General features: G+C 36.0%; 1 protein-coding gene across 1 annotated transcript in view; it reads right to left on the reverse strand.

The window, feature by feature from the left end:
* Positions 1 to 20382, reverse strand: part of CFAP54 (cilia and flagella associated protein 54) — a 303235-nt gene that overhangs the window by 233908 nt on the left and 48945 nt on the right. Inside the window, exons 16-19 of the mRNA XM_004748490.3 lie at positions 14004 to 14132; positions 13490 to 13616; positions 602 to 688; positions 388 to 509 (exon numbers count right to left, since the gene is read on the reverse strand). Coding sequence (XP_004748547.1) covers positions 388 to 509; positions 602 to 688; positions 13490 to 13616; positions 14004 to 14132 — 465 coding nt within the window. The remainder of the gene's footprint in view (positions 1 to 387; positions 510 to 601; positions 689 to 13489; positions 13617 to 14003; positions 14133 to 20382) is intronic.

Raw genomic sequence — 20382 nt, forward strand, 5'->3', positions numbered from 1 at the left:
AGCAGCATCCATCTAAGAGAAGGCATCTGAGCCAATGGACTTGAAGTATTTTAATTCCATAGTAAGGAGTGCATTAAGTGTCACTTAAATTCTATAGTTTCCCTCATTTTTAATCCTTCTGATTTTATTTGGCTTCCTATGTAAGTTGCCCCTACATAGAGAGAATACATAGAGAGGATCTCTCATTTCAGTAGAGTTCGGGATGGGTAATATAGATTAGTTTCCCAGTTCAAAACTGTTAAACTCAAAGAGAAGACTAGATAAAGGAACCTGAAAGTTCATAATCTAACGTTAAGGGCAACACATTATTTTTAACAAAGTGAACTAAACCATTCATTTAACAAAGGTTATATGTCAGGACCAAAAAAAGGAATGGCATGTTGTTACCATCAAAAGGTTGTGTGAAGATGTAGAGGTTGCATCTTTCTCAGATATTAGAAGAGCTTTCTGCATCAAGTAAATTGCTTTGGACAGCTTATTCTTCCTTATTTTATTCATTACACTCAATTCTGAAACAGAAAACAAACATTTTATCAAAACGGAAACATGAAAACTATCTTCAAAGGTTTTTAGAAAAACAGTTTATCCCAATTTTAATTACCTGTAAAACAGTCAATGTTTCCAAGTTGTTTTAGCTTTTCTGGACCTTTGGTAGATATGTGTTTGATAACAGTTGGAGTCTGCAAAACTGAAGAAGAAAGAGGAGACTGACATTACAATTAGATTTGTGTCCAAAAATGGAAATATTTTCTGAATATTAAAGGGTAACTATCTATTTGTAAAATTATTGCTTCCTCTCATATGTCACCTTTTTTCATCAATACATAAAAACTCAAATAAATCTACTATAATGACAAATTCTCCTCTATGTGCCACAGTATGCCTGAGGACATGAAAAATATTTAAATTATAGATGGAGAGGGAAAATGGCAGAAGAGTAGGGGACCCCCAATTCACCTGGTCCCTTGACCTTGAATTCAGCTAGATATCTATCAAATCATTCTGAACACCTGTGAATTCAACCTGAGAGCTAAGGAAAGAATTGCTACAATTCTACAAATAGAGAAGTGACTACTTTTTGCAAAGTAGGAGGTACGGAAAAGTGAATCTGAGGGGATATATCAGAAAATAAACCATGGTGGGAGGGAACCTCCATAAGCTAGCTGCTAGAAAGTGTTATAGCAATGGATGCAAAAATCGGAGCTTCTAGAAGTCTGCTCCTGTGAGAAATGTCCCTGCCTGAAAGGTGCTCAGATGGTGAAGAGGAGCACAATCCTATCTGGGACAGTGTGGTCTCAGAATCTCCAGGGTCACAGAATGAATGGAGATGCCAGAGTGTAGCAGAGTTCCCAGGCATTGGAGCAGGAAAGCTGGTTACAATTAGCAAGCCCTGGAGTGGGCTTTCAGGTAGGTGTTGCCATAAAACATAAACTATGGCAAGATCAGGGACTGCCTCTCCAAGCAGGGGCCCAGCAAGAGGAGTGGCCCTCCTTCCTCCTTGGAAGGAGTGGCAAGAGTGCACACAGATTTGGGCAATTGCTCCCAGAGCAGGGGCCCAGGGAATAGCAGAGACTTGGTGAGATTCCCCTCTCCTTCCCCAGGAAGGATTGGTACAGAGACCTGGCAGGCCAGAAAGGGCTAGCATGATATACTCAGGGTACTAAATGAGAAAAACATGCAGCCAAGAATACTTTATCCAGCAAAGCTATCATTCAGAATAGGAGAAGAAACAAAAATCTTCCAGGACAAACAGAAACTAAAAGAATTTGTGATCATGAAACAAGCCCTGCAAGAAATATTAAAGGGGATCCAGTAAGGGAAGAAAGAGCCCAAAAGCAACACATACCAGAAAGGAACAGAGATAATATACAGAAACAGTGACTTTAAAGGTAATACAATGGCACTATATTCATATCTATCAATAGTAACTCTGAATATAAGTGTGCTAAATGCTCCAATCAAAAGACACAGGGTATCAGAATGGATAAAAAAGCAAGTCCCCTCCATATGCTGTCTACAAGAGACCTATTTTAGACCAAAAGACACCTCCAGATGGAAAGTGAGAGGGTGGCGAACAATTTATCATGCTAATGGATGTCAAAAGAAAGCTGGGGTAGCAATCCTTATTTATCAGACAAATAAGATTTTAAGTCAAAGACTATAGTAAAGGATGAGGAGGGATGCTGTATCATACTTAAAGGGTCTATCCAACAAGAATATCTAACAACTATAAATATTTATGCTCCTACCTTGGGAGCAGCAAATTTTATCAACCAATTAATAACAAAATTAAAGAAACATATTGATAATAATATAATAATAGTAGCAGACTTCAACACTCCACTCACAGCAATGGACAGATCATCTAAGAGAATCTCAAGAAGGAAACAAGGGCTTTGAATGACACACTGGATCAGATGGATTTCACAGATATATACAAAGCATTCCATCCTAAAGCAAAAGAATTACACTTCTTCTCAAGTCCACATGGAACATTCTCCAAAATGGGACAGATAGGTGGCTCAGTGATTAAGTGTCTGCCTTCAGCTCAGGTCATTTCCCAGGTCCTTGGATCAAGCCCCACATTGGGCTCCATGTTTGGTGGGGAAGTATGCTTCTCCTTCTTCCTCTGCCTGCTGCTCCCCCTGCTGTGTGCTCACTCTCTCTCTCTCCCCCTCTTGTTGAATAAATAAATAAAATATTTTTTTAAAAAAAAAGAACACATATTAGGTCACAAATCAGGCCTCAACCAGTATCAAAGGACTGGAATTATTCCCTTCATATTTTCAGACCACAGTGTTTTGAAACTTGAACTGAATCACACGAGGAAATTTAGGAGGAACTCAAATCCTTGGAGATTAAAGAGCATCCCACTAAAGAATGAATGAGTCAATCAGGAAATTAAAGAATTTTTAAAATGAAAACAAATAAAAAGGAAAAAACAACTGTTCAGAACTTTTGGAATACAGCAAAGGAGATCCTAAGAGGGAACTACACAGCAATATAAGTCTTTCTCAAGAAACTGGGAAAGTCTCAAATATACAAATGAACCTTACACTTAAAGGTACTAGAAAAAGGACAACACATAGAGCCTAAACCATGGAGGAGAAGAGAAATCACAAAGATTGGAGCAGAAATGAATGAAATAGGAATGCCTGGGTGGCTCAGTCAGTGAAGTGTCTGCCTTCAGCTCAGGTCATGATCCCAGGGTCCTGGGATTGAGTTCCACATCAGGCTCCTTGCTCAGCAGGGAGCCCGCTTCTCCCTCTGCCTGCAACTCCCCCTGCTTGTGCCCGCCCCCCTCAAATAAAGAAATAAAATCTTGGCGAAAAAAAAGAAATGAATGAAATAAAAACCAAAAGAACAGTAGAACAGACCAACAAAACTAGGAGCTGGTTCTTAGAAAGAATTAATAAGGTCGATAAATCCCTGGCCAGACTTATCAAAAAGAAAGGAGAAAGGACCCAAACAAATAAAATCATAAATGAAAGAGGAGAGATCACAACCAACACCAAGAAAACACAAACAATTTTAAGATCATACTAAGAGCAATGATATGCCAACAAATTAGGCAATCTGGGAGAAATGGATGTATTCCTAGAAATTTATAAGCTACCAAAACTGAAACAGTAAGAAATAGAAAACCTCAACAAACCCATAACCAACAAGAAAATTGAAGCAGTAATCAATAATCTCCCATCAAACAAGAGTCCAGGGCCACATGGCTTCCCAGGGGTAATATATCAAACTTTAAAAAAGAACTAATACCTATGTTTCTGAAGCTGTTTCAAAAAATAGAAATGGGAGGTTCCTGGGTGGCTCAGTGGGTTAAATCTCTGCCCTCGGCTCAGATCATGATCTCAGGGTCCTGGGATCGAGCCCCGCATCAGGGTCTCTGCTCAGCAGGGAGCCTTCTTTCCCCTCTCTCTCTCTGCCTGCCTCTCTGCCTGCTTGTGATCTCTGTCAAATAAATATATAAAATCTTAAAAAAAAAAAAAAAAGAAAGAAAGAAAGAAAAAGAAGAAAGAAATGGAAGGAATACTTCCAAACTCATTCTATGAGGCCAGCATTACCTTGATCCTAAAACCCCATAAAGACCCCACCAAAAAGAGAATTATAGAACAATATCCTTAATGAATATAGATGCCAAAATTTTCACCAAGATACTAGCTAATAGGATCTAACAGTACATTTAAAACATTATTCACCACTACCAAGTAGGATTTATTCCCAGGCTGCAAGGGTGGTTCAACATCTGCAAATCGATCAACATGATACATCACATTAATAAAAGAAAGGACAAGAATTATATGATCCTCTCAATTAGCAGTGAAAAAGTACTTGCCAAAATACAGCATACTTTCTTGATTAAAACTCTGCACAGGGAGGAATACAGGGAACCTAATTCAGTATCATAAAAGCCATACACAAAAACTCATCTATAAAAGGCCCACAGTGAATATCATTCTCAATGGTGAAAAACTGAGAGCTTTTCCCCTAAGGTCAAGAACATGACAGGGATGCTCATTCTCACCACTGTTGTTTGACATAGTACTAGAAAGTCTAGCCTCACCAATCAGACAACAAAAAGAAATAAAAGGCATCCGAATCAGCAAAGAAGTCAAACTCTCACTCTTCACAGATGACATGATACTTTATGTAGAAAACCTAAAAAACTCCACCCCAAAATTCCTAGACCTTGTACAAGAATTCAGCAAAGTGGCAGGATATAAAATAAATGCAGAGAAATCAGTTGCATTTCTATACACTAACAATGAGACAGAAAAGAAATTAAGGAATCAATTCACTTACAACTGCACCAAAACATAAGATATCTAGGAATGAACCTAACCAAAGAGGCAAAGAATCTGTACTCAGAAAACTACAGAACATTTATGAAAGAAATTGAGAAAGACACAAAGAAATGGAAAAATATTCCAAGCTCATGGATTGGAAGAATAAATATTGTGAAAATGTCTATGCTACCTAGAGCAATCTATACATTCAAAGCAATCCCTTTCAAAATACCATCAACATTTTTCACAGAAATGGAACAAATAATCCTAAAATTTATATGGAACCAAAAAAGACCCCACATAGCCAGAGCAATGTTGAAAAAGAAAACCAAAGCTGACAGCATCACAATTCCAGACTTCAAGCTCTATTACAAAACTGTCATCATCAAGACAGTATGGTACTGGCACAAAAACATACATATAGATCAATGGAACAGAAAAGAAAATCCAGAATTGGACCCTCAACTCTTTAATCAACTAATCTTCGACAAAGCAGGAAAGAATGTTCAGTGGAAAAAAGACCATCTCTTCAACAAATGATTTTGGGAAAATTGGACACACCCATGCAGAAGAATAAAACTAGTCTATTTCCTTACACCATACACAAAAATAGACTCAAAATGGATGAAAGACCTCAGTATGAGACAGGAATCCATCAAAATCCTTGAGGAGAACACAGGTAACAACTTCTTTGACCTCAGCAACAGCAACTCCTTCCTAGAAACATCACCCACGGCAACAGAAGCAAAGCCAAAACTGAACTACTTGGGACTTCATCAAGATCAAAAGCTTTTGCACAGCAAAGAAAACAGTCAACAAAACCAAAAGACAACTGACAGAATGGGAGAAGTATTTGCAAATGACATATCAGATAAAGGGCTAGTATCCAAAATCTATAAAGAACTTATCAAACTCAACACCCAAAGAATAATCCAATCAAGAAATGGGCAGAAGACATGAACAGACATTTCTGCAAAGAAGACATCCAGATGGCCAACAGACACATGAAAAACTGCTCAACATCACTCGCCATCAGGGAAATACAAATCAAAACCACAGTGAAATACCACCTCACACCAGTTAGAATAGCTGAAATTAACAAGTCAGGAAATGACAGATGTTGACAACAATGCAAAGCAAGGGGAACCCTCTTATACTGTTGGTGGGAATGTAACTTGGAATGCCACTCTGGAAAACAGTATGGAGATTCCCCAATAAGTTAAATATAGAGCTACCCTGTTACCCAGCAATTGCACTCCTGGGTGATTTATCCTAAAGATACAGCTGTAGTGATCTGTAGGGGCAACTGCACCCCAATGTTTATAGCAACAATAGCCAAACTATGGAAAACGCAGAGATGTTCATCAATAGATGAATGGATAAAGATGTAGTATATATATATATATATATATATATATATATATATGTATATACACATATACATACACACACATACATACATACATATAGGAATATTATTCAGCCATCAGAAAGAATGAATGCTTACCACTTACATCAATGTGGATGGAATGTGGAGGGTATTATACTGAGTGAAGTAAGTCAATCAGAAAAAGACAATTATCATATGGTTTCACTCATATATGGAATATCAGAAAGAGCAAAGAGGATCATAGGGGAAGGGAAGGAAAACTTAATGGAAAGTAATTAGATAGGAAAAAAAGCCATGAGAGACTCAACCACAGGAAACAAACAGGGTTGCTGGAGTAGAGGTGAGTGGGGAGATGGGGTAATTGGGCAATGGGCATTAAAGAGGACATGTGACATGATGAACACTGGTTGTTATATGCAACTGATGAATTACTGAACTCCATCTGAAACTAAGGATGTCCTAAATGTTGGCTAATTGAATTTAAATAAAATTTTAAAAAATTAAATTATAAAAATATTTGATTTTCTATACCTTTTTTAAAAAAATCTTAAAAGTTATAAATAGGATCCAACCTACTTTTGTTCACTTTCCTTTTTATAAACTTTTTAAAACTACTTCATCCATGATCCCTGCAAGAGCTCAGAGCATGCCATGAAGACTTCCATTCTCCTCTTCCAAGATTTTCAATTAACACACAAATTATTGCCAGTTGACTATGGGCAGTGAAAGATTCTGGTGTATAGTTGGGAAGGACCATTATGGATGGTAGTCCAGGAAAAAGAGAATGATAAAGAGAATAAAAGTATGCTGGCCCAGGAAGATGGAGAATGTTTCACTGATTCTTGGTTTTCCAGGTCTGGTCCTCAAAAGACTTGGCAATATTTTGTTTCTGTCCCTGTACGTGTAGTAACCTTACAATAAACCCCATTTATTGAGGTTTAATTATTTGTGCTAATGCCATGGGATGATGATTGATTGACGAAAAGATGCCAGCAGGTAGCATTAAAGAATATAAGGTTTCTTTTTTTTAATATTTTATTTATTTATTTGATAGAGATTACAAGTTGTCAGAGAGGCAGGCAGAGAAAGAGGAGGAAGCAGGCTCCTCACTGAGCAGAGAGCCTGATGCAGGGTTTGATCCCAGGACCCTGAGATCATGACTTGAGCCGAAGGCAGAGGCTTTAACCCACTGAGCCACCCAGGCGTCCCAAGAATATAAGGTTTCTTTAATGGTGAAGGATAAGGGAATTTAGCTGCATGGAGACAGCAATACAAAGAAGAAAATAATGCATCATTCTTTCTGTACCTGGGGTATTATAAGTGCTAATTAACTGATAGCTCTCATGATTATAATCCTTGAAGAAAAAGATGGGACTGCAAGAAAACTCTGAATGCCCAATACAGATAGTCATATTTAATACCACTGTCATCGACAGGCAACCATTGTCAAGTTCCTTAATAAGAATGACAAAAGGGGCACCTCAGTGACTCAATCTCTTGAGTGTCTGACTCTTGATTTCAACTCAGGTCGAGATCTCAGGGTTGTGATATCGAGCCCTGTACAGGTTCAACATTATGGATGCAGCCTGCTTAGGATTCTCTCTCTCCCTTCCCCTCTGCCCTTCCCCCCACCTCAAAAATAAAAAAATAAAATTAAAAAAAAAAAGAATAACAAAAATAGTATTTAGGCAACAATAGTCTGGCAGCAGCGTGCATGAGTGAAAAAAGGAGGAAAAAAGTGAAAATCTGTGCTGGGGTGATAGTTCAATAAGCGGACAAAAACATCAAGGAGATCCAGAGATACAGCAAAGGAATAATAACTAATTCCATTTCAATCTGAGCTCAAGTCTACTATCAGTATCGTTAAATAGTCTCTGATAAAAACTCAGAGGATCACTTGGTCTTCAGAGATTTATGGATAACAATTAGAGAATGAACTAGTTAGTAACTCTAAACAGATTCCACTTCATTACAGAAGATAATATAGCTACTAAGTGAGAATTATAGGCTAGTTTTCTTAGAGAAAACCTGACATAAATGCCATTCACATTTGGAAATACATTTCTAATCCAAGTATTTTAAAATCAAAAAATATTCAAGATTGTTATTCTAAGTGGACCAGTAAAAAACTATACATGATGACACAGAGATATTTTCATTTTTATTTGCTTCCCTCTACATCCAGCAAGTCTTTTAAGAAACAGTTTTGAAACAGTGTAAATGTTGAAAATAAAATATAAAAGGATAAGAGAATTTTAAAAAGGAAATTTTATATATAAACAGAATGCAAATAAAACAAGTTGTCCTAAATATATATCAACTGGAAACATAACCATACAAAAAATAAAATTAATTCAAGTAAGCCTGAACACCACTATCTAATGTGTGGTATATTCTAAAGATGTAATGAACTGCAAAGGAATACTGAACTTATTTAGCAGGTTAATTCTTAATGGTAGTATTGGTTTAATAATTCTGAAAGTCCTTTGTTAATATGGCAGGATAAAGCAAATGAGTTATTACATCGATATTGTTGGGAACCAGAGTTCTCAACATGAGAGAGGCCAAATTCAAAAGTGAAATGTAGAACTTCGGATTTTCAAAGTGTTGGGACCTTGAATTGGCAATATCAGAAAGAACTTCCAATATGCCTGTGTGTACACACACACACACACACACACACACACACACATCATATGTCTATAACATTTAGTTGGGCAATGAACAAAAACTTGCTCAAAGAATAATGGAGAGATATTAAAAACACAGAATCCAGTTCGAGACCTCCCACTGGCAAAATGTGTAACTTTGAACATCAGAAGAACAATGACAGTAAATGATTTTAAGTGATTTAATAAAAACAAAATTCAATACATAGTGTAACTCCACAAATTAAAAGAGGCAAAGTAGTGACAGTTCTTTACAAAAGAAGGTCAATAAACAAATTCAGCAGAATAATCAGAAAATCACTGTACTCAACCATTGTAATAATTAATTCTAGAAGGATCACCAATGGAAGCTAAACCATTGGGTGAAAATCTGTTGGGAAATAGCACATTTATTCCATCTCAAAGCATCACTTGACATACCAATTATTTTTTCTTTACAAAAAGGGTAAGATGGCTTTACATTGGAGAGATCCGGTAGATACCACCTTAACAAAACAAAAGCAGTTTTCCTCACCAATCATAGGAAAAATGAACAATAAGTGCACCCTAATGTGGTACAATGAGATCTTTATAACATCACCTATGTAATCATGAAAAAACTACTAAGAAAATTCAGATTGTAGAATGTTCTAGAAACATATCCTCAAAAGTGTGTCATAAAAGAAAGAGTAGGAAGTCTTATTCTAGATAAACGAACAGGACAGAAAGGTGATGTCAGCATTGTGGCAGCATAAGACATCCCTCCCCGCCACACACATTCTGTAATAAAAATTTAGCATCCATTCATGGACCAGAAAAAATTACCTAAGAAACAGCAAAAGTGAAGATACCAGACTTTCTGATTTCACACTATACTAAAAAGTCATAGCAATTAAAACAGTATGGTACTGACATAAAATTAGACACACAGACTATAGAACAGAATCAAGAGCCCAGAAACAAATCTAGGTGTATATGTCCAATTAATATTAGACAATGCAGTGAAGAATACTTAATGGGGGGGAAAAGAATACTTAACTGGAAAAAGCATATAAAACAGGATATATATATGCAGAAGAATGAAATTAGACCTCTGTCTAATACCACTCAAAAAATAACTTTAAATGGATGAAAATTTTAAACTTAAGAATGGGAACCATAAAATTCCTAGCAGAAAGCATTGACAAAATGCTTCTTCCTTATTTTTTTAAGATTTTTATTTATTTATTTGACAGAAAGCGAGAGAGTGAACACAAGCAAGGGGAGTGAGAAAGGGGGAAGCAGGCTTCCCACTGAGCAGGGAGCCCAATGCGGGGCTTGATCCCAGGATCCTGGGATCACAACCTGAGCCCGAGGCAGATGCTTAATGACTGAGACATGTAGGCACCCTGAGAAAATGTTTCTTGACATTGGTCTCAGCAACTACTTTTTTTGGATAAGACACAAATAATAACAACAACACAAAATACATTTAAAAAAAAAAGCAAGTAATGACAAGAACAACAAAATTATTAAATGGGACTACATCAAATAAAAAAATCTCTGCACAGCAAGAATAAACAAAATGAAAAGGTAACATACAGGATGGAAGGAAATATTTGCAAATCATGTATCTCATAAGGGTTAATATCCAAAATATTTAAAGAAGTCATACAACCCCAATAGTAAAAAAAAACAAACAATGGAGAGAGAGAACTGAATAGACTTTTTTCCAAATAAGACATATAAATGGCCACAGGTACATGAAAAGATGCTCAAAGTCACTAATCATCAGGAAAATGCAGATCAAAACCACAATGAGGTACTATTTCACATCTGTTAGAATAGCTATCATCACAAAGATAAGAGATAGCATCTGGGTGGCTCAGTTAGTTAAACCCAAGGATCAAGTCCCACATTGGGCTCCTGGCTGGGCAGGGAGTCTGCTTCACCCTCTGTCCCTCCCCCCCTTCTCATTCTCTCTCTCTCTCGTAAATAAATAAAACCTTAAAAAAATAAAAATTAAAAAAATAATAAACAAGAGAGAATAAATGCTGGGGAGGATGTGGAACAAAGGCAACACCTGCACACTACTGGTGGGAATGGAAATTGGATCAGCCACGGTGGAAAACACTATGGAGGTTCATCAAACAATTAAAAATACGGGTGCGTGGGTGGCTCAGTCAGCTAAGTGTCCAACTCTTGATTTCTGGCTCAGGTCATGATCTCAGGGTCCTGAGATCAAGCCCCACATTGAACTCCATGCTCAGTGGTGAATCTGCTTGAGATTCGTTCCCTGTGCCCCTCCCACACCCTCTTTCTCCCTAAAAATAAATAAATAAATAAATCTTTAAAAAAAAAAAAAAACTAAACAAACTACTATATAATCCAGCAATCCCTTTCTGGATATATCTTCAAAGGAAATGAAAATAAGATCTCAAAGATACCTGCACTCCCATGTTCACTACATCATTATTCACAAGAGTCAAGATATGTAAACAACCTATATACACACACATATCATGGAATATTATTCAGCCATGAGAAAGAAGGAAGTCCTGCCATTCGCAATAACATGGATGGACCTTGAGGGCATGATGGTAACTGAAATAAGTCAGACAAATACTGTATGATATCACTTATATGTGGAATCTAAGAAAGCTAAATTTATTAATTTAGAGTGCAGAGTGGCGGTTACTAGGAGCCAAAGGGGAAGTGGAAGGAGATAGAGAGATATCAGGCAAATGATACAAACTTTCAGTTATAAGGTGAGTAAATTCTAGGGATCTTATGTATGACATGGTAATTATAGTTAACAATACATAGTATATACTTAGAAATTGCTAAGTGAGTAAATCTTAAGTGTTCTTACCACAAAAAAGAAATGGCATTATGTGACATGATAGAGGTGTTAGCTAATGTTATGATGGTAATAATTTTGCAATATATTAGTTTATAAAATCAATACTTTTGTACATTTTATGCTACATAATGCTATCCATCAATTATATCTTAATAACCTGGGGGGGGGAAAGTTTGTACTTGAAAATTAATTAATTAATATTTGATTAAATATATTTAGTTGTATATATGATGTGACATCTGAAAGCTTTAAATTTATTTTTAGGTTTTTATTTAAATACCGGTTAGTTAACATATAGTGTACTATTAGTTTCTGGTGTACAATTCAGTGATTCCACACTTATATACAACACCAGGTGCTTATCACAACACACGTACCCCTTCATCCCAATCACCTATTTAACCCATTCCTATCCAACTCCCCTCTGGTAACCATCAGTTTGTTCTCTATAATTAAGAGTCTGTAGCTTGGTTTGCTGCTCTCTTTTTTACCCCTGTGATCATTTGCTTTGTTTCTTAAATTTTACATATTAATAAAATCATATGGTAGTTGTCTTTCTCTGACTTATTTTGCTTAGCATTATACTCTCTAGCTCCAACCATGTCATTGCAAATGGCCAGGTTTCATTCTTTTTTTTGGCTGAGTAATATTCCACTATAGATTATATACCACATCCTCTTTACCCATTCATCAACTGATGGACATTTGGGCCCTTTCCATAATTTGGTTACTGCTGATAATGCTAATGTAAACATCAGGGTGCATGTATCCCTTCAGATTAGAATGCTTTAGACAGCAATCAGAGGTCATATTAAGCTGGAACACTATGTACTATACTATAATTAGTCAGTAATTTTAATGAAGTAGTTGTTAAATGAATACTGGCTATATAATCCTGCCAAGAATAACTTGGTTGTATCAAAATTTAACTTCAGTTTTTATACATAATGATGTTAAATCTTATTTGGAACTCGAGCAAATGTGTTATCTGTAGGCACACTAATATTACTATTGACATCTTTTAATAAAAAAAAATGTTTTGAACTCCTTTCCTCATAATGAGGCCAAAAGAACTTAGATCCAAGTCATGTGTGCTCTAAGATTACTGTCAGAAATGTCTTTCTAGGTTTTTCAGTAGCTTCCAGGATAAATATAAGCCACTTATAGCTATTCAAGATTTAACTGTGATCTACATCATTAGGTTTATCTGTGTCATTCTCTAGTGTATGGTCTTTATTCTAGCCATAAGAGAATTCCAGCAGTTCCTAAACTGTGCCATGCAATTGTCTGCTTTCCAGCTTGCTAAAGGCTATTTTCTCTATCCAAATTACTGTTTCTTTTCGTTCTTCATGAAGATATTTTCTAGCCTTCTGGTCAACTATCACTTCTCCCAGGAAGCCATCCCTGACTCGTTTATTATTGATACTCCTGTTCTGTGTGCCCACAGCAGATACTCTAAGCCCACTTTTGTTAATTTAATCTCAACTGTTACAATTGGCTTACTTTTCTAGAAGCTCAAAATTAGAGGCTGTATCTTATTTATACCAAACATAATGTGGTTCCTGGGTATTTATAATTTATTATAACTCAAACAAAGCTAATTTAATTTTTTAGAAGTACACTAATTGATTTGCTATGCAGGATATACAGCAATAATGAAAGGCATCTATTGATATTAATCAGGGAAAAGAAAAGAATGAAATTTATCTGGAAAACACTCCATCAGCAAGAACATAATTTACAAATTATTTACTGTTCTTGAACTTATCTTAAAATTGATGCAGAACAAATCATTTGCTTTGATCACTACTACCTTGCAATTGGTCAAGAAGCACAACAGCTACATGGTGCTGCGCTTGAATTAGTTCGAGATGCAAATCCATCATGAAATTATTTGGTGTGACTGGTTTGCAAATGTCTCCATCTATATCCTGGGCATACTTTGGAAGGATTGAAGTAAAAATAAAAAAGAAATACAGTTATCAAAACATGCTATTTTTAGTATGTCTTTAGCTAAAAATAGCTCTGTCCTATTATTACTCAAGTTATCATTTTACTCTAAGCCTTTAAATTCTGCTCACTTCTCAACTCTTTGCAATCTGGTTCACATGTTAATAAATCTGTTTTCAAATTCACCCGTGGTCTCTTCAATAACAAATTTAAAGACTCCTCACTCTCCTTGATTTCTTTTGGGAAGAAGGGAATAGCTTTCTGGCCAATGAGACTAAAGCCACCACAAATCATGCTTTACTCACCTACTTGTAGGGCCAGCCCTCTTCCTAGCTAAGTAACATGGACTTCAATCTCATTAAGAGTTTCCCATTTACCTTGGCATAGCAATGGTCAATCACTGATGATCCATTTGGTAAAGCAGTTAACATGCAATTCAAATTTATTCCATCAATTGCTTTGTCAAGGAGTTCATAAGCCAAAAATAACTGTTCCACAGGTTTCTTCTAAAGTAATTTTATAAATAAAACAAAAATAACACTTAAGGGAAAATCATATATAACATTTTCAAATTTCTTTCAATAATAATTCAAACCAAGTAAAAAAATTTAAGTAGTCTATTCAATAGCAACAATATTAAATTTTTTACTAAGTGTATTTGTCTTTGTTTAATGTGGAGTACTACTGATAAAAGTGAAATAATAAATACAATTCATCATTTTTCCAAGGATAAATTAAGCTTTTTGTAAACATGTATATATCTTCCTTTTATGGTTTTCAAAATTCTGACTGTACCAAATGTAGAGGTAATTTTTTAAAATATAACTCACAAAATTTATCATTTTCACACACTTCATTTTGAAAGTTAATTTTTTTTTAATCTCAGAGCTGGATATCTAGATGCATAGGCAAACAAATCCAATGGTGTATATCATGATTTTCAAAAACTAAATACCTTTTAATTCTAATTATTCTCACAGAGAGAATAATACAAAGAGCATCCAGCTTTGTTCAAACTTGCAAATTTCTCATATTTCTCTAGTAAACTTAGGAAATAAAGCAAACACATACATGCAGATAACTGAAATCCTCTATAGAACTGTCCACATGACAATCTTTTTCCCGGCTCCTAAAGGAAGCCACTGTGCTTTGGTTTTTACCATTCTTTTGTGTGTTTTTAAATTTTCACTACATGTGTATGTATCCTTTAACCATATGCAATATTACTTACATACTTTTTAATTTTATCAGAAAATTTTGCAGTTCACTTTATACACTCAAACCTATGTTGTTGCAAATTTTTCATGCTTGAGTTATGTAACTCAATGTGTCAGAGTTTGGTTAGCAACACAGCTCCAAGATACTCTTGAGCAGAAAGAGATTTGACAGAGTTAGAGATGTCTATCTCTTCTTAAGCAGAACGGATCTGATACACAGAGTTAGAGGAAGGCGGGGGAAAGGGAAGAAAGCTGCCAGTGACAATATGGCTGCATGCACAAGCCTCTGAATCTTGGAATCAAGGAGGTGGCTGACAACACCACCAAGTGTCTGCCACACCGAGTCAGGTGAATTCAAGAGCTTTCTCAGCATGGCTGGTAAATGTTCTTCCATCTGCCACTGCCAAATAAGAACTCTGTCTTCCCTTCATTATAAATTTCTGCAAATGCCCCTCATTGGAAGACTAACCTAGAACTACATGGAAATGAGAGGCTGGGAAGTACAGTTCCAGTTCCCTCCTATGACAAGAAGGGAAGGGCAATGATGTCAAGCTGACTCTAGTTCAAGCCCACACTAATTCATTCACCCTCATGCCCCACTGAATGGTGCGATGTGGAGAAATACGGCACAATATATTTATCCATTCTTCTACCAATGGACATTTAGACTGCTATTCCTAAAAATGTGTAATGCATTGTACTAGTCTGTGGATCAAGACAAGATTGGTATTTTCCTTACAGTCCTTATGCCTTTTTTTCTGCTTTCTTTCTCAGATGACTATCTTAAGACCTCCAAGACTTGTTGAACAGAAGAATGACAGATATCCTATGTTGTTACCTCAGTATAAAGGGATTAATTTTAGTCTTTTACCACAGGTTTAAAATTCATTACAGGTCTTTGAATGATACCCTTAATGCGATATAGAAGTTCTCCTCCATTCCTGACTTAAGAGTTATTTTTTAAAGATGGTTGTTGAGAATGCCTGGGTGGCTCAGTAGGTTAAGTGTCTGCCTTTGGCTCAGGTCATGATCCCAGGGTCCTGGGGTCGAGTCCCATGTCAGGCTCCAGGCTCAGCAGGGAGTCTGCTTCTCCCTCTGAGCCTCCCCCCTCTCATGCTCTCTCTCTCTCTCTGAAATAAAGAAAATCTTTTAAAAAATAAAAAAATAAATTCAAAAAGATGGTTGTTGAATTTTGTCAAATGCCTTTGTTGCATCTTTTTATCTAGTAAAGTAGTTGTATTTCTTCCTTTCATCTGCTACTGCGGCATATTGCATTATATTTTCTAATGTTAAATCACCCTTGAGTTCCTGGAATATACACAATTTGATGACACAAATCCATTTAAAGATATATAGATACATATCTCCATTCAAGAATCACAGGCTCAGGGAGGTCCTCATCCAACTCAAGTAATGTAAATTCAAATAACAGACCTACATGAAGGCAGGCTCAGGATTACAAATCATTAGGAAGAAAGACTTTCTCCCACCCACCCACCTCTAGTACCCATGTGGAGATACCGCCCCACACAAGTAGGCACATTGGTTTTTTTCTGGTCTCCCTTCTCTAGAATGTGGACTTTTGGAGGTCGTAATTTTAATGTGTAAGTCTCAGTTCCAAACCCCTATCTTTCATGTGCCCAAGCTTCACATCTTGTCACTGGATAGCTGTTAATCTGAGCTTTTTTTTGTAACTAAGCCCATCAACCAACTGCAGCATCTACTCATAAAATGACCACTCAAGTTTTCAGTTCCCCTTTCTATTTCAGCCCCTGGAATTTATCTTACTTTCTTGTGAGCTCCACAATGTGCCTGAGGATATTTGTTCAATTCTGTCCAAAATTTTGATGTGCTTTGTAGCAACAGGGTTTTCAGCTCAACTGGTTTGCCCTTTTGCCAGAAACAGAAGTCTCTAAGGATGCCTTCTTCACATTAAAAGATCTCAAAGATCCTCCCCCACACACACCTATATTCTACCATTACATCATCACTATCACTATCACCTTTGTTATCTTTGTCATTACCATGCAAACATTTAAACAATGTTCCAGACACTCGGCTAAGTGCTTTACAGAGACTAATTTTTTAACTGCACTACACTATGAGGTAGATACCTATTAATTGCTGTAATTTTATAATACATTTATTGAAAGAACTAGCTGCTATGTATTCAGTAAAACTTTTAAATAAGCTTTGAATGTGATAACAATAAACACCTCATTTTTTAAAATAGTTGCATGTATATATGCAAGATATATCCCACCTACAATTACTGATAGGGGAGCATATGGATTTTGGATTCTCCTTACAATAAATTCTCACTCCTTTTCTCCACTTCAGTCCCCTCCAGATGAGTCTGAGACCCTAAATTAAGAGTCAGTGCTCTACATAAAATGTAAGAGAAAAACTGAGTAGCTGCCATGTGCCAAGTACTGGCTTCTACAACATTATCAATACCTCATTTAGATTACGTAACTTAAATAATACCAGTAGAATAGGTTCTGTTTTTACAATTTTACAGATGAAGACATTTATATTCAAACATGAAATAATCTGTTTAAGATAACATAGTCAATATTAGAGTCAAGATTCAACTCTGGATCTTCCAACACCAACGGTTGAACCCTTAGGATACATCAACAAACCACCTGTACTACATCTACCATGAGCCACAGTACAGTTGGGTTAGTTGCCTATCGCACAACGTTAAGGGGTACGATTCATGCTGTTATCCTCATAGACTTGTATATTTATTTTGGCAATTTCCCAGAAGATGGCAATAAAGCATATCAAGGAAAGGGTACATTTTTCTAATTTAAATAAGAGCAGCAATAGTTAATAAACAGTCTTCAGCATCTTCATTTGGGGAAACTGCTACCTTCTATGAAACTCATTTTATTTAATGGATTTAACTGCCAGAAATTTTACTTGAAACCAAAATCTAGCACTTTGTAACTTCTACTACTATTCTTATTCCTTCCCTATGAAGCCTCAGAGAATAAGTGCTGACCCACTAAGTCAGTGATTCTGAAATTCTAGTTTCTTTAAGAATCTACATGGGGAGGGTGCCTGGGTGGTTCAGCCAGTTAAGTGTCTGCCTTGGGCTCAGGTCATGATCCTGGGGTCTTGGGATTGAGCCCCACATAGGAAACCGCCTTCTCCCTCTCCCTTGGTCATTCCCCCTGCTTGTTCTCTCTCTCTTTCTCTCTCTCATTCTCTCTCTCAAAAAATAAATAATAAAAGAATATGTTGGGGGAATTTTAAGAGGAAAATACCTGGAATCATAAACTTTCAAGACCCCACAATTGAAATTATGATTCAATATGCCTAAGTGGGAAATAGGAAGCTATATATTTAGCAAGCGCTGTAAGTGATCCCTGAAAAACCACTGACAGACAGCTATTGTGCCTCAATTTCTTGTGAATTTCAAACATACTGTTCCCAATTTAAGATTTCTCAACTCCAGCTCTCTTAAGATACAATACTACATAAAGAACTCAAAATTGCATTTCCTAAACCCTAAATTAGAAGAAAATAAATTCAGAATGATCCCCCAGTCCTCAAGTATATTCATGATATTTAACTGGTACCCAGTTATAAGACTTGCATATTTTATGCATTAGAAAAATATATTTCACACAAGTATCCTGAAGACATTTTTTTTAAAATCAAAACGCAACATAGCATAGTAACTAAATGCCTGGACATTGAAGGCAACACATCTAATCAAATCCACTTACTATGCAACCGTGAGTAAATTAGATGTAATAGCAAAAATCATCACTATGACTACTACAAATCAACTGAAGTGAATCTCACAAACACAACACAGAGATAAAAAGCAAGCTGCAGAAGAATACACACACTATGACACCATTTAAAAACAATACTTCCTACTTCCTGGGAATACACACATATGTAATAAAAGTATACCTGGAATTTATAATATATTTAGAATACCAGTTACTGCTAGGCAGGAGAAAAGGTGATTTGATCAAAGAGGTTAATGGAGAAGTTTCAAGTCTACTAATAAGGTACTCTTTCTTAAGGGGATATGGGTCTTCCTTATAACATTCTTTACAATTTTATGATATATATTTTAAATTGATTTTTCAGAGAAAATACAGCAATTCTGAGTATTAACATTAGCAACAGGAAAAGTGCTGATGACATAATGTTAGGAAAAAACATCAGAACACTATGCTAAAAAATATAAAAAAGCCTAGAAGGGAATATAAAAAATAATATTTCAGTCCATATAGTAAAACTGCAGATTTTTCTTTTTTATATATATCAAAATGTCCTCTAATGTTAATACAACTTTAATAATTTAAAATTATAGTTTTTTTAATTAATCAGGCAAACTGAAAAACAAATCCCTGGCTTCCTCTCTAGAAAAAGTATTTTTCAACAGTAGTCCATGAGCAGTGGTGTCCTAAGCAGCTATTCCGTGAAGGATAAAATGGGTTTTATTTTCAAATAATGGAATATATGGTATTATATATCTTCTTGAAAAACCACAATGCTCATAAGCAAATGAATGCCTCTGAGAAGTCTTATAGTAAAGAATCTGTTGTGTTTAATCCAAAGTTACTGGACTCTGACACCCTTTTCTGAAGCATATTATTAGCATCACATAGAACTGACTTGATAAAATGCTAGTTCTTGTCTATAAATTAAAGTGTTTATAACATATATGACATGGTTCCCTAGACTCCCATTCAGATCTATGTAACAACACAATCTTTGATGGACAGAAATAATTCAAATATTGTAAGAAAAACATAACCAATAAGAGAAATAGCTCTTTATCTCCCTCACCCCCCTTTCTTCTCTTAATGTAACAATCACTAAGAACTTGCCCAATGCAAGGGGCTGTTCTAAGTGTATTTTCAACAGGTAAGAACTCATTGAATCTGTCAGAGGAATATGCTGAGCAGGATCTCTCTGCTTTATGAATCTATGGATCACAACACATTCAAAATACCAATGGTAATGTAACTACAAATCCTTTTAAGATATTTACCAGGTTATTTTTAAAGCTAAGTGGGATTTTTTTTTCTACAGTAAAAGCAAAAGGTAGAAAATGTCCCCTATAGTTTTCAATGTATGTAGAAACTATAAATTCTCAGATATTAAATATTCAAGATTATTTCTAAAATTACATATTTACAAAGTTAGTATTGTTTGAAAATCTAAACTCCTGGGTTTTTTTAAGATTTTTTTTAATGTATTTATTTAACAGAGAGAGATCACGAGCCGGCAGGCAGAGAGAGAGAGAAGAGGAAGCAGGCTCCCCGCTGAGCAGGGAGCTCGATGCTGGACTCGATTCCAGGACCCTGAGATCATGACCTGAGCTGAAGGCAGAGGCTTTAACCCACTGAGCCACTCAGGCACCCTAAATTCCTGTTTTTAACTGTATTTTCTAAAATATTTTTGTAGGATGTCTGCGTGCTTCAGTCGGTTAAGCATCTGCCTTCACCTCGGGTCATGATCCTGGGTTCCTGGGATCAAGTCCAGCATTGGGCTCCCTGCTCAA

The sequence above is a fragment of the Mustela putorius genome, unplaced genomic scaffold (assembly GCF_011764305.1).
Source record: "Mustela putorius furo isolate JIRA1106 unplaced genomic scaffold, ASM1176430v1.1 tig00000788_pilon_pilon_pilon, whole genome shotgun sequence".
Taxonomy (NCBI): domain Eukaryota; kingdom Metazoa; phylum Chordata; class Mammalia; order Carnivora; family Mustelidae; genus Mustela; species Mustela putorius.